Source organism: Cydia splendana, chromosome 19, assembly GCF_910591565.1.
Source record: "Cydia splendana chromosome 19, ilCydSple1.2, whole genome shotgun sequence".
Lineage (NCBI taxonomy): Eukaryota > Metazoa > Arthropoda > Insecta > Lepidoptera > Tortricidae > Cydia > Cydia splendana.
The window spans coordinates 4,616,279-4,631,286 of NC_085978.1; the positions used below are offsets into that span (position 1 = coordinate 4,616,279).

At 39.5% G+C, this 15,008-nt stretch overlaps 1 protein-coding gene and 1 non-coding gene across 2 annotated transcripts; both read left to right on the forward strand.

The window, feature by feature from the left end:
* Window positions 1-1,348: 1,348 nt before the first annotated feature.
* Window positions 1,349-14,499, forward strand: LOC134800285 (serine/threonine-protein phosphatase Pgam5, mitochondrial). The gene is made up of 6 exons (XM_063772796.1): window positions 1,349-1,641; window positions 2,388-2,566; window positions 3,145-3,362; window positions 4,221-4,351; window positions 6,951-7,097; window positions 14,112-14,499. Exons 1-6 carry the CDS (start codon window positions 1,472-1,474, stop codon window positions 14,155-14,157), a joined length of 891 nt encoding a protein of 296 aa, XP_063628866.1. The 5' UTR covers window positions 1,349-1,471; the 3' UTR covers window positions 14,158-14,499.
* On the forward strand, window positions 7,567-7,638 carry Trnaa-ggc (transfer RNA alanine (anticodon GGC)). Its single transcript has one exon. It is a non-coding gene; the product is annotated as a tRNA-Ala (tRNA).
* Window positions 14,500-15,008: the final 509 nt, after the last annotated feature.

Sequence of the window (15,008 nt, forward strand, 5' to 3'; positions counted from 1 at the left end):
TATCTATTCTTTATTGATATTTTGTTTATGTTAGGCTCTATTTCTTGTCCCATTTCTTTCGTTTCAGATTAAGTCACCAAGGCAATCTTGATTATATCATCAAACTTTGTATCTGGAGATTCTTGTAGCAGTTTTTCTTTCATTTCAGAACTCCGAAGTCCGCGTATGAATTGGACACGTAGGTGTGTGTCAAATGTGGTTTTGTTGCAATTATGGCATATGAAATTGCATTTACCACCTATTTCTTTGAGTCCAGCTACATAATTGGCAATACTTTTGCCTTCATGCTGTAATCTCAGGCAAAACTTGTGCTGTTGTGCTACTTCACCGGGTTCGGGTGCAATCTGATTTTTCAATATTTTTACTAAGTCGTCGTAAGACTTTGATTCAGGTGTATTCGGTGCTGTTATATTTTTCAACACCTTTCGGCCCGATGCAGTTTAAGAAAATTTGTAACTTTATATTTGCATCAGTAACGCCTTGAAGAGTAATGTAATTTTGTAGCCGTTGTAAATAACTATCGAATGTTTCGTGTAATTCATCGTAAGGTTGGAGTGTAATTCCGCTTACTGGTTTTGTATTTGCGCTTTGATTAAGTAATGCGCGGGTTGGATCTTAAAATAAGTCGCCTTATTTGAGGATAACTGACGCTGTGAGGGGTTGTTTTGGGTTGTGTTAAATTGATTTAAAGCAATTTTAGCTGCCGCAAATAAGTTTGTTTTTTTGGGAGATCATTGAATAGACGGTATAGAATGCAAAATGGCTAGTGTAATATTTTGCCTATATCCCTTGTAGTCTACATCGCGAACGGTCTAGAACGCAAAATTACCACTTTTTTATATCACTAGGGTAGGTTAGGTTCGTTAGTTATCTTCAAATGGCCGAAGGCTAAACAGCACAGAATAGGAGCCCCGCGACAGCGGGGCTCCGTCGACATCGCTAACATAAAGATAAAACGACGAAAATGATGTAGGTAGGCATTTTGCGTTCTGGAATCGCGATGTAGACTAAAAGTGATATAGGCAAAATATTACACTAGTCCTTTTGCGTTCTAGACCGTTTGCGAATAACCCAATCTTTGGCACTGTCATAACCTCAAATTATAACTATGAAATTATGAATAATTCAGAAACCAAGCATTTCCGCGGTGGGAAATTTGGAGGGGGGGTTTACCCACAGATTACCACAGATTCAAGCGCTTTTTTAATACGCGTTGTAAAAGCGCTCGTGCTTATGGGGCCTAAGACTGAAGTAGCCGGATCGGTTTGACATTAACATGGCTGTACATTATTAGGTTCCGTCAACGTCAACCGTCAGTATATCTTATCTGTGACAACTTTCAAATGTGAGGTTATGTTACCTACTTACATAGGTCAGGTCACCTAAATTTTAATTTAATGAAAAGTATCCTACTTTAGTGTAATTTCTACATAAGTAAATCTGTAGCTAATAAGATACACGTTCTTTCGTAATGCCTTCTTTTTCAAGGTTTCAAAAAATAGCTATTATCAGCTTGGGCGCCGTTGGAGGCGGCCTAGCGTATTATCAGTTAAATAGTAAACAGGAGAGGAAATACGGCGTGCATAATTCTTGGACTACAAATTATTCTCCTAGTGTGAAATGGGATTCTAACTGGGATCAGTAAGTTTTAACGAACTATATTGATTAGTACTTATTAATAAAACTTAGTGTTTCAAAGTTCACTCACCTTTGTAAATTTAGTTGCAGATGTATAACTTCAGAATGATGTTGTTTTTAAAAACGGGACCCTATTCCCTGTCTGTCTGTCACCAGTCTGTATCTCATGAACCTTGATAGACAGTTGATTTTTTCACAGATGATGTATTTCCTTTGCCGCTATAACAACAAATACTAAAAAGTACGGAACCCTCGGTGGGCGAGTCCGACTCGCACTTGCCCTGTTTTTTTTTAAATTATTAGTAAAGGAGTTGATTAGTGTGATTTTGCAGAGCGAAAACACTTGCCTTTAAAATTAAAGTTTAAAATAATTATAAAGACCTGGTTTATGAAATCAATCAGCAGATTTTTTTCTTCTGTCCTTGTTAAACCACATAGAAAGCTCTATTCATGTGACAAATTTGAAAAAACAGGGTTTTTACTATTTATATTTTTATTATTGGGTTTGCAATATTTTGCTGTTGCAAATGCGTTCTTCATAGAATTGTCATAATGTGAATGTTAACTTAGCTTGAATTTGTATATTTAATTGTTATTAAACATAGTCATATTCTCCAGCCACCCAGACATCAAAACTTGCCAAGAAAAATGCAATTTTGATTTGTCAAAACAAAGATTCAAATTAGAATGGAACAGATCTTTTTATAGGCCCCTGGGCGGCTAGAGGATAAATGTATCACTAATTTTAGCCGGGACCCAAAAGCTATTGTCAAGCCTGCAAAGGCAGGCAAACCAGAAGACGACAACAGATATAATGAGGAACTGGAGAAGGCTAAGAGCAAAGCGGTGCGGCACATATTTATGATCAGGCATGGTCAGTACTTTGTTGACGGAGCTACTGATAAAGAGAGAGTGCTGACAGAATTAGGTAAGACTGTTGTCTTAACATAGATGTTTTAATTAGGTAAGAATATGCAATAAAAATAAAATTAATTGAGTACACTCTTAAGATTTTGAGCTTACAACACTTAAACATATACATCATTAAAAAGCTATGATTATATGAGGTAAAAAAATAATTATTCTTTATTCATTCTTTATTGTATTATACAACCTAGATACTTATTTATATTACATATTTGCTGAGGTTTATCATAATAAATGTCATTAACGGGTCTAATGTGATTAAATTTCATCATATTACCTCTCTCAGATTTTTCAACCGCGTTTCGTTTTAATCGCGTTAGACCCGTTAATGACATTAATTATGTATACAAAACGCGAGAGTTTAGTGTTATATTGCTGAGTTTTGTATGCTAGATGCCAAGGCCGAGTTTGGGACTTGTTTCTTGTTCTTTTCATTTAGTAGTTTGTTGTAAACTATTTTGATGATCATGTAACAGTGAAGGAGTTTTTCTTATAAATCTAATTTATAACCATTTAAGTATTTTAAGTAAATGAATCCTTACACTTTAGTTACTTAAATATTACAAATTACTTCTACAGGCAGGAAACAAGCAGACTTAACTGGGCAACGGTTAGCATGCCTAGACATAAAATGGGACCTTCTAGTCCGTTCTACAATGACACGGGCTCAAGAGACAGCCACACTCATTCAGAAACATCTTCCCGCTGACTTGGAGGTGATCAATTGCTCCTTGATCGAAGAGGGGGCACCGATACCTCCTGAACCCCCAGTTGGCCATTGGAGGCCTGAGCCAAAAGTAAGTTTTCAGGATAGGAAATGTTCTAGAGAATAATAAATGTACCTAGGTCAATATGGGGAAGACAGGATATAAAATTTTCGGTTGGGAAGGCCATCCAAGGGGATGAACTCTCGTATTTGTCCTGACTCGCTCACTTCGCTCTCCTACACCTTATACACACACACAAACACACACACACAAACACACACACACAAACACACACACATACATACACTCGGAAGCACAACTTTCACACCTTATCACCCACTCACACATAATTTGAAGTTACCTGTCTAGATTTGATTTATCCAACTCCAACTGTTACATACTCTTTTTGTTAAGCCCCAAGACACAGACTCAGCAGTTTGGGGCTGACCAGACACCTCCTGTGCATGTACTGTGTTCCCAATTATTATCAATAAATTATTCTTATTCTTATATTTCGCTCAGACAGCGTCAGAAAGGAAGAGCTTCGCTCTTTTTGCTCTATCGAACTTCTGTAAGTGGAGTATGTGTACCAACGCAAGAGTTAGAAATGACGAAAGAACTTGTAGACCGTCTTACCTGATTGACGGTCTTCTCCACGTTGACCGTATATAAAGATTCTTCGAGCAACGCCGGCGTCCGACATGTCGGAAGGGAGGAGCCTAAGCGATATCTTACCCTACAAATCATTCTGCCTTTTTTTGCGGGGGGAAACGTGCACTCAGTCACACCACTTAGGTACTTTTATTAATTGGCCTGTCGTTAACAATTTAGTTTCAGTTTTAAAATTATAAGTCAAAAAGAGTTCCGTTTGTGCGACAAATTTCCAACTTTCATGAAACTAAAGTAATCCTATGAATAAATAATAACAGAAGGTTGCACGTATAGCAGTTCTTCCAGGACGGTGCCCGGATAGAGGCGGGCTTCCGCCGCTACTTCCACCGCGCTACGCCCGACCAGGTGCGGGACTCGTACACTCTGCTCGTGTGCCACGCCAACGTCATACGATACTTCGTGTGCAAGTGAGTTCAGTTATTATAAGTAATAGTAGTTTGCCCGTATAGTAGGATAGAGGCGGGCTTCCGCCGCTACTTCCACCGCGCGCCGCCCGACCAGGTGCGGGACTCGTACACTCTGCTCGTGTGCCACGCCAACGTCATACGATACTTCGTGTGCAAGTGAGTTCAGTTATTATAAGTAATAGTAGTTTCCCCGTATAGTAGGATAGAGGTAGGCTTCCGCCGCTACTTCCACCGCGCGCCGCCCGACCAGGTGCGGGACTCGTACACTCTGCTCGTGTGCCACGCCAACGTCATACGATACTTCGTGTGCAAGTGAGTTCAGTTATTATAAGTAATAGTAGTTTGCCCGTATAGTAGGATAGAGGCGGGCTTCCGCCGCTACTTCCACCGCGCGCCGCCCGACCAGGTGCGGGACTCGTACACTCTGCTCGTGTGCCACGCCAACGTCATACGATACTTCGTGTGCAAGTGAGTTCAGTTATTATAAGTAATAGTAGTTTCCCCGTATAGTAGGATAGAGGTAGGCTTCCGCCGCTACTTCCACCGCGCGCCGCCCGACCAGGTGCGGGACTCGTACACTCTGCTCGTGTGCCACGCCAACGTCATACGATACTTCGTGTGCAAGTGAGTTCAGTTATTATAAGTAATAGTAGTTTGCCCGTATAGTAGGATAGAGGCGGGCTTCCGCCGCTACTTCCACCGCGCGCCGCCCGACCAGGTGCGGGACTCGTACACTCTGCTCGTGTGCCACGCCAACGTCATACGATACTTCGTGTGCAAGTGAGTTCAGTTATTATAAGTAATAGTAGTTTCCCCGTATAGTAGGATAGAGGTAGGCTTCCGCCGCTACTTCCACCGCGCGCCGCCCGACCAGGAGCGGGACTCGTACACTCTGCTCGTGTGCCACGCCAACGTCATACGATACTTCGTGTGCAAGTGAGTTCAGTTATTATAAGTAATAGTAGTTTGCCCGTATAGTAGGATAGAGGTAGGCTTCCGCCGCTACTTCCACCGCGCGCCGCCCGACCAGGTGCGGGACTCGTACACTCTGCTCGTGTGCCACGCCAACGTCATACGATACTTCGTGTGCAAGTGAGTTCAGTTATTATAAGTAATAGTAGTTTGCCCGTATAGTAGGATAGAGGTAGGCTTCCGCCGCTACTTCCACCGCGCGCCGCCCGACCAGGTGCGGGACTCGTACACTCTGCTCGTGTGCCACGCCAACGTCATACGATACTTCGTGTGCAAGTGAGTTCAGTTATTATAAGTAATAGTAGTTTGCCCGTATAGTAGGATAGAGGCGGGCTTCCGCCGCTACTTCCACCGCGCGCCGCCCGAACAGGTGCGGGACTCGTACACTCTGCTCGTGTGCCACGCCAACGTCATACGATACTTCGTGTGCAAGTGAGTTCAGTTATTATAAGTAATAGTAGTTTGCCCGTATAGTAGGATAGAGGCGGGCTTCCGCCGCTACTTCCACCGCGCGCCGCCCGACCAGGTGCGGGACTCGTACACTCTGCTCGTGTGCCACGCCAACGTCATACGATACTTCGTGTGCAAGTGAGTTCAGTTATTATAAGTAATAGTAGTTTGCCCGTATAGTAGGATAGAGGCGGGCTTCCGCCGCTACTTCCACCGCGCGCCGCCCGTCCAGGTGCGGGACTCGTACACTCTGCTCGTGTGCCACGCCAACGTCATACGATACTTCGTGTGCAAGTAAGTACTCTCTTCTTCGTAGTTTCCTCATAACTAAGGATCGCAACCATGTGGCGAGGTCGAGCACCAAGCTGGCTTTGCTTGAAGCCACAAAGCCATTATTATTATTATTTTATTTGATACACTAGCAGCTCTTAGAGCTGATGCGTGTATATCGAAGCACTTGTATTTTATTTTGCACTTTTTAAAGTTCTAAAATGTGTATCCAGTCTATTTTTAAAAGTGTTGACCGACGGTGCACTAACAACAGTTTCTGGTAGAGAGTTCCACACATTTACCACACGATTCGGCAAGAAGTGTTTTCTAGGGTTACTAGCACACGGAGGTTTGACAAGTTTTTTAGAGTGTCCTCTCAACCTTACATTCTGACTCGATGTGTATAGGTCTTTAATATTTGGAACATTGTAGTGACCGGACCGGTATTATATCGGGCTTTTGGTGCGCTCACCCTCTACTAGACCTAATATGCTGGTTCTTTCGAGCCGGTAGTGATCAATACGCATAATTAGTGAGTGCAGCACACCAGTTTTATAGGACGATACGTTATTATTAGTAGTAACAGTGGCTTAGGATGGTATCTGTCCAATATCTTGGTCCAATGTGCATTGCGTCTCACTCTCGCATTAAGCAAAATGTGAGACACGAAGACAGGTGGAATACCACCCTTACACGTATATTGTTATCGCCACCTAATACAATTCAGGCTCTGTCTCTTCAAACTTTAACATATGAAGGATTGTTCGATCTCGTGAGATACTTCCCCGCTGCCCGATCAAGTGTCTTACACATGTGTGCCAATCCCAAGCCAACATCATACAAAACGTCTAAGTCCGCGACTCACAACTATTATACAGAGATATTGAATGACTTTCTATTTTTCCAGAGCGCTCCAATTCCCACCGGAAGCGTGGCTCCGGATATCACTGAACCACGGCTCCATCACGTGGGTGTCCATCATGCCCAACGGAAATGTGGTGCTGCGCTCGCTCAGCGACACGGGCTTCATGGAGCCTAGGCATGTTACTAGCCGGTAAAATAATGTTAATATATTTTTCCTTTTTTATATGTTAATTGTTTGGTCGGGGGGTAAGTCATGCGCCAACGCATGTCCTCAAAGCTGGTCAAAGGTTGTAAACCTTAGAATGCAGATGCAGGGCTTGGAACCGGTATTGAAATACCTGTTAATATCGTTCCGGTTAAACTCGTTGTCATACGTGAAAGAGATAGCAATACTTACTCGTTCTATCTCGCTTCGATATTTTCAATTTAACCGGTTAATTTCGTTCCACAAAAACGGAAAGCGAACGAATTAGACATAAATCAGTATCTTAATAGAACAGTTCTTTAACCGGTAACCGCAAACGGAAACGAAATCCTTTTCGTTCCCGGGTGAATGAACGAAACCGGTTTAAAAAATAAAACGGTTTCCGAGCCCTTTGCAGATGTCGCCAGTGATGTTGTCACAGTTGCAATTACTAAATTCGCGTTTATTGACGGATGGTCAGCTGGCGGAATTGGTAACGCATTGGACCGGCAATCCAAGGATGTGGGTTCGAGTCCCACGTTGGCCTGAGTCCTTTTTTTATTGTGAGACGCACCACATTACAATCTATAAACTGTATGTACGGATGTCAATCATAATGAAAAAATCAACGATGATCAACTCTGGTCAACGTGGGACTCGAACCCACATCTTTGGATTGCCGTTCCAATGCGTTACCAATTCCACTATCATCTTTGATTTTTTCATTGTGATTGACATCTGTATATACAATTTATTACTTACTTGGCTGGCGCGATGACCCAACATTTATTTTTAAATACGTAAACAATATACGTAAACTGTATGCCGAATGGATCTGCCTTTCATGCCTTTACGTCAAACGATAAACAAAATGGTGGACTATATCTGTAATTTTACCGTTCACTTATTTCGTTAACCTTCTGAACGCCACAGACGGCAATTGACGTCAACGCAAAATCGTGACAACGACGCCAAAGACTGCATTTGACGTCGATCGTATTTTGATGAAAATCTACTGAAAAACACCCTACTTTTAGGTTGGCATTATTTATTCACAAAACTAAATTTTACCCCCGTGGCGTCAGAGGCACGGCAAATGGATGCGCCGTTTGGCGTTCAAAAGGTTAAAACTTTTTTTTCGCAAATGTAATGAAATAACTTTGTGTGTACTTATCACAGACAGTGGGGGATTACAAGCTTGTTCTCGCATAATTTCAGGAATTTAAGATAATAAATTGCATGTGAATGTTTTGGAGGTGATGGGATATCTTTTATAAGTTGTAAAAACTGCCAAACTAATTTAAACTTATATAGTTGTAGTATATTATCATTTTTTACCGTTTGACATATTATGATATGGTTATTGATAATTTGTAATACATATTTATAAGAAATTTATCTCCGTTAAACCCTATTTTTAATTGATGTATTAAATTTAAGTAGAGACAAGATTGAAGTAGAGACAATTGGGTAACAAAGACTGTTAATCACCATACAAAGTATTAATATTTGATATACAATACAATATCACTAATCCGGCACCAATGCTGACACGAGAGCCGGATTACTGGAAAATTCGGTTTACTGAAAGTTAAAGCAAATCTGGATATTATTGATGTGTTTATTAGTATGTCGTAGAAATACATTTTACTAAAATACTAAATTTAAAGAAAATTCTACTCTTATCTGGAACTTAGCCATTTATAAAGAGATTGAAGGAAAAGGAAGGCGAAAATGTAAGCGCCTAAAATTAGGACATAGAATTATAATTTCTATCCCAATTTTAGTGCCGGAGTGTATACCCCCGACAATTAAAGTGCCGGATTATTGAGATTTCACTGTATATGATGTGTATAAAACGAACACATTCTCTACAAGAAGTCTCACCTGTATGAATTAAAGTGTAAAACGACTAAGAATGTTTTTAAACATGTCGTGGTTTTTATTTTTATCCCTGATAGTGAGGAACTGTATGGAAAAACAATATCTGTTTATTTATTTGTCTCTATTTACGATAGCATGATTTGAAAGTATTTTTCGAGTACCGACCTATAATTAAGAGTCCCCAGCAAGCTCTGGTCTCCATACAAACAAAGATACGCTCCCATTTTGAAACGACTATAGCTAGATTGCTCTGAAACTTTGCACTCGCAATAGGATAAGGTATATACCTTATCCTATTTTTTTTAAATTTATTTATATATTAAAATTTACAACTTACGTAAGTACTAAACATTTATATTCTCGCCAAACTGTTACATTTGATGGCGAGATGCGCTCAGTTTTTATACATTTAACCTATTTAACTAATTATATATTTAACGTAGGCCACACATGTATGTATATAATATACAAAATACAAAATATTGCTTCATAGAAATGGCAAATAATGTAAACAAATATGTCAGTATTTGTCAGCATTTGACATATAACCTAAAATTTGGAGTGCTAGACTAGATATCTAGTCCTATAATTAGTTTATCTTCAGATACCAAGATACCATAGTCAAAAAATACAGCAAAATTACATTTTTATTACAGAACTTGTTGATGCTCTATTTAGTTTAAACTAGAGCTAAATAAACTAATTACAGGTATAGATATACCTCATGAAATTGTATGTGCAAAGTTTCATTACAATCCAACACGTAAGTAGTTTTAAAATGAGAACGAAACTCCGTTTGTGTGGGAAGGTGAAATTCGGCCGAGCTTGCTGCGGACTCTTAAGTATTTTATTTATTTTATTGTATTTACAATTGTATAATATATGTAACCTCAGGTTTAGTAATGTAAAGCAGTGCCTATAGTGGCCGAAAATATCTAGCGGGCTTCCTCTTATAATCCTTATAGTATATTACAAGTTATAATATAATACTATAATTTATAACATATTTTACATATGCTATCAATTTTTAAATACTTGATTCAATAACATGCCTTATAAATACCATCGAGTAGATAAAGGAATGAAAAAATGTGCAATATGTGTGTAGTTACAGTTTTGACTGCTGAACCAAATGGCGTTGCATGTTGTCAGTAGGGCTATAAGGTGGTCGGTTTTTTATCATCTGTCATCATGCTTGTCACGTTCTAACAAGTATGTGAGTGCGAAAGTGACGCATGACATGACAAGTGATAAAAATGCCGCCGCATACGTTAAGGTTTGACACTTATCACAAAACCTTGGTCGCCATCTAGTTTATCTGTCAAAATGAATATCCCTTCTTTTAATTTTACTATCCCTTTGTTTTGCAAATAAATAAGTGCTGATAAAATCTATATTTTTGGGCAAAAATTACAAGTTTGTTGCTTGACAATAAGGACGATTTCTGATTAAAATAATCGTATCAACATTGACATTCTATAATAAAGCGATACATTTTGCCTCCCTACACTGATTTTGAATGATGAATTTTACATTGAAATCTTTACTGCCCATTCTTTCAATAAGTACCTACTAGGGATCATAAACAGATAAAATATTATCTTTTGTTTTGTTACCTATATACCTAGTGGTATTTTTAGTATCTATATATTTTATAATTTACTGTCTTAAGTGCCAAGGATAAATGCCATGTTACTTTGTGTTCTGTAACATTATACAAATACTAGCTGTGCCCGCGGCTCCGCCCGCGTGGAATTCGGTCTGTGTCAGTAAGTGGCTAATTTCTAATCCTAATTTCTTTCCCTCTCCCCTGGAGGCGGAACTTGAAGTAAAGTTGACAGATGGATATGCTAGAGGACTGTAGTCCAGGTAAAATATTTTACAGTTAGGTACCACTAAATAAAACTACACTCCAAAATCTTATTAAAATTTTACACGTGATTTTAACGACAGAGTAGTAGGTGTATACTGTATATCGGACGATACAGTAAGGTATACGCGCGCGAGCGAAAGCGAAGCGCCCTGCCTGGCTAGAGCGCCACTCACCGTGGTCTTCTTCAGACTCCTGAGGAAGACCGCGTGCCGTTTGTAACCTCAAAGCGTTGCGAGACTTTCGCGAATGATTCGATTTTTTTCGGGAAGGCATGGAAATGCGTATAAAATGCGAGTCCCAAATCGTTTGACTCCGCACCGCAAACGACCAGTGCCGGATTAAGTTATTTTGATGCCCTAAGCATTTCTAGACCATGGTGCCCCCTCTCCCTAGGGTCATCAAGATTACATTGATTTTTCTTGGTAAATTGAGTGACGTTCATTGCCGCATTACAGCTGAGAATGGAAATCAGTCACATCATTTTATCACGAAAATTGACAGTGCCGCAGCAGTAACGTTGCAACAGAGTACCTACCTAATGCTGCTGCAGTCGCCATACCTTAGAATGTTAGTGAAAACGCGAGCGAAGCGAGCGCGAATATTTTTCGATATAAAAACGGAATTTGATAGACAGTTGTACATTTTTACTTTTAGTATGGAAATCAGGCACATAATTTTATCACGAAAATTGACAATGCTGCAGCAGTAACGTAGCAACTGAGTAATGCTGCTGCAGTCGCCACCCAAATATCACCTTTGACATATCGTAGAAAGTAATTGAAAACGCGAGCGAAGCGAGCGCGAAAATTTTTCGATATAAAAAACGCAATTTGATAGACAGTTGTACATTTTTACTTTTAGTATGGAAATGAGTCACATAATTTTATCACGAAAATTGACAGTGCTGCATGCAGTAACGTAGCAACAGAGTAATGTTGCTGCAGTCGCCACCCGAATGTCACCTTTGTCATATCTTAGAAAGTAATCGAAAACGCGAGCGAAGCGAGCGCGAAAATTTATCGATATAAAAAACGCAATTTGATAAACAGTTGTAAATTTTGACTTTTAGTATGGAAATCAGACAGATCATTTTATCACGAAAATTGACAGTGCTGCAGCAGTAACGTTGCAACAGAATAATGCTGCTGCAGTCGCCACCCGAATGTTACCTTTATCATATCTTAGAAAGTTATTGAAAACGCGAGCGAAGCGAGCGCGAAAATTTTTCGATATAAAAAACGCAATTTGATAGACAGTTGTAAATTTTTACTTTTAGTAAGTATGGAAATCAGTTACATGATTTTATCACGAAAATTGACAGTGCTGCAGCAGTAACGTTGCAACAGAGTAATGCTGCTGCAGTCGGCACCCGAATGTCACCTTTATGAAATCTTAGAAAGTTATTAAAACGCGAGCGAAGCGAGCGCGAAAATTTGCGATATAAAAAACACAATTTGATAGACAGTTGTACATTTTTACTTTTAGTCCCAACCAGGCGCGAATCCAGGATTTTATACAGGGACAGTTTTTTATCAGCCTAGCTTCGCATAGGGCTCGATATTTAAGGGTCTCAGCAAGGTTGTTTGATGCAAGAGAGGTGAAAAGATGCAAGAAAGCAGAGCTTGGATTTGGATCCACGCCCAAGTGTAATTAAGGCAGAAGATCAACTTTGCCGTAAGGCAGAAGGCCTCGCATAAGACCTAACGCAGAACTGCAAAAGAGTGTCTTGACATCGAATCTATGCATGTGATCACGTCTCTTCTACTGCTCGCTCTTTGGCTTCACTCGAAAGCGCTACTTGATAGGATGTTTTTAGTTTTCGGCTTTCATGGGGCCCCTTATAACACTTTGACAGTTAGGTCTCAGGATCGCGGCTAAGGATCAACTCGGCTTGGCCGACAAATCTGGCGTGCAAGAGAGCAAAATTCGCTATAAAATCGGTAACCTATGTCGAAAAAATCGGCTGGCCGCAAGCCCGAAAGCAAGATTTTTTTCCATGACTTTAAGGGCCTCCGCGTAAGGTCAAATCGAAAGCCTACGTTGGAGATGTTCTTACGTACCCTCACTCTCTTACTTGATCCCTACGACCCTTCGTTATTAGATGGGTACTTGTACACGTATAAAAGTTTCATGTAGGTACCTACTCCACGACGACTGCAATGATGATGCAGCCTGCGCGTTTTTTTGCTTACGGGTTTGGTGCCCCCTAGACGTGGTGCCCTAAGCAAGTGCTTATTTTGCTTAAAAGGGTTAATCCGGCACTGCAAATGACAGAGGTCAATGTTTTTTTTTTCAAAGTACCCACCTTCGTGGCCATTATTAAGTGCTGTATATGTATGAATATGGATTTGATATGGATGCGATATAATTACGATTAGGTATAATTCATGACGGAGAAAATTTATAATTTTAAATAATTATGCAATAATACGCGTGTTGATATGTATGTTTATTTTACCACTACGGAACTATGTAAACTCATTTTTAGTTTTCTTGATTACTTAATGTCTACTCAGTTCCCCAAAAGCAATAAGGGGCAATTAATTTACTGTCGTTTAATTTTGTTGTATTATTAAATCAACATAATTATTCAATTAAATTTGTTGATATCCTTACCTTCTCTTCTAAACTTAGAGTTAATTTGGCAAAATCCTTCCTCGGTGGCTTATTCATGTCACAACGTATCAAATTCAGCGCCATCTGTTAGTTTAGCACGGTACTCTATAGTGCTAGAACATATTTGGAAAAAGTTTGCCCCTCTTTCCTAAGTAGCGCCAGAAGATTCAGGGGCAAACTTAAGTCAAGCGCGTGTTGTGGCTACCCCCCCTTTTAGGGGTTGATTTTTTATAGCCTATAACCTGGCCGGGGATGTTCTCGACAGCTTAGTAAAGTTTCCATCAAAATCCGTTCAGCCGTTTTCACGTGATGCGCGTTCAAATAAACAGACAAACAGATAAACAGATAAACAGACAAACAGACAAAAATTCTAAAAACTGTTGGAACGTGTTCTGTTGTCGATTCTAAGTATCCCCAGCCAACTTTTTTTCGAATATCTTCCATGTACAGACTTTCGACCCTCTTCAGCTTTATTATATGTATATAGATAGGGAAAAAATATACAAATTCAGTTTTCCTGTTTAAATTGTAACGTAATTTCTATATTATTTCTATACATATATTAGTTGTCAAGAGTTTTTTTACATGTTATTATGTTTTTGTATTTTTAAATCATAAAGTAATTTGTAATAATTGGACATCAACAGAAATTCATTCTTGCGAGACGCGAAGAAGAATATCTTAGAAGACTAAGTTAAAAATCAACCCAAAATACGTCTGAACATAGCCTCGAATGATGGCCTAATGCGTTTGGGTCTTGTACGTGCAGGAAAACAAAAGTTGCCTCTTCTGTTCCCGAAATTTGAGGCTCATGAAAATTAAACAATGAAAAAGCTAACCACTAATGTTATTAATGTTTAAAGTTCATTGAAGCGCGTTGTTTTTCATTCAAAATCATGATAAGCGAACAAATCCCAAGTTGTAATTTAGCCGAAATACCTCAATGCAAAGTGTAGGTTAGCTGTAAGTACCTATTGTATGTATGAATCGTTGTAGTGTAAATGTTTTGATAAATTAATAAAAAATAATGAAATACAATGTCTTTCCATTAATAATATTATTATAGTTTCATCCACGAAGTCACACATGGTCACACTCACCTTCCGACTTCATAGATCCAAAAAAACGCTACAAATGCTATTAAATGGGAAAGTAGATACTTACCTAATAACGATCCTAATTTCTTTGTATATTCAGTATATTATTAACAAGTGATAGCCACATAGTTAACTCATTCGGTGCAAATCATTTCGCCTACCCTCCTGGCCCAAGGTCCTATAGCACTTATTCAGTTCGATGAAATTTAAATCATATTCAATTGGAACAGAGTTGCATTTGTTTTGTTTCGTTCAATTTTAAAAACAAAACCAAAATCAACTCTATTCCCTGCGCTAAAGGTTCAAATTTCAGTAACAAATTCTGGATTTTTCATTTGTATGGCTGGGCCATAGACTAGGAATCCTCTAGACCGAGTTTAGAGCAATTGTTTCATGCAACCGATGATGCCAAAAATGCGGGGGTGCGCGGGACGAGGTGAGCGAAGA

Bases quoted from the DNA above. Each gene is read 5' to 3' on its own strand.
- LOC134800285 (XM_063772796.1), top strand. From the start codon at position 1,472: ATGCCTTCTTTTTCAAGGTTTCAAAAAATAGCTATTATCAGCTTGGGC. The intron at 1,642-2,387 runs GTAAGTTTTAAC...CACTAATTTTAG, and splicing joins TGGGATTCTAACTGGGATCA to CCGGGACCCAAAAGCTATTG. The intron at 4,352-6,950 runs GTGAGTTCAGTT...CTATTTTTCCAG, and splicing joins ATACGATACTTCGTGTGCAA to AGCGCTCCAATTCCCACCGG.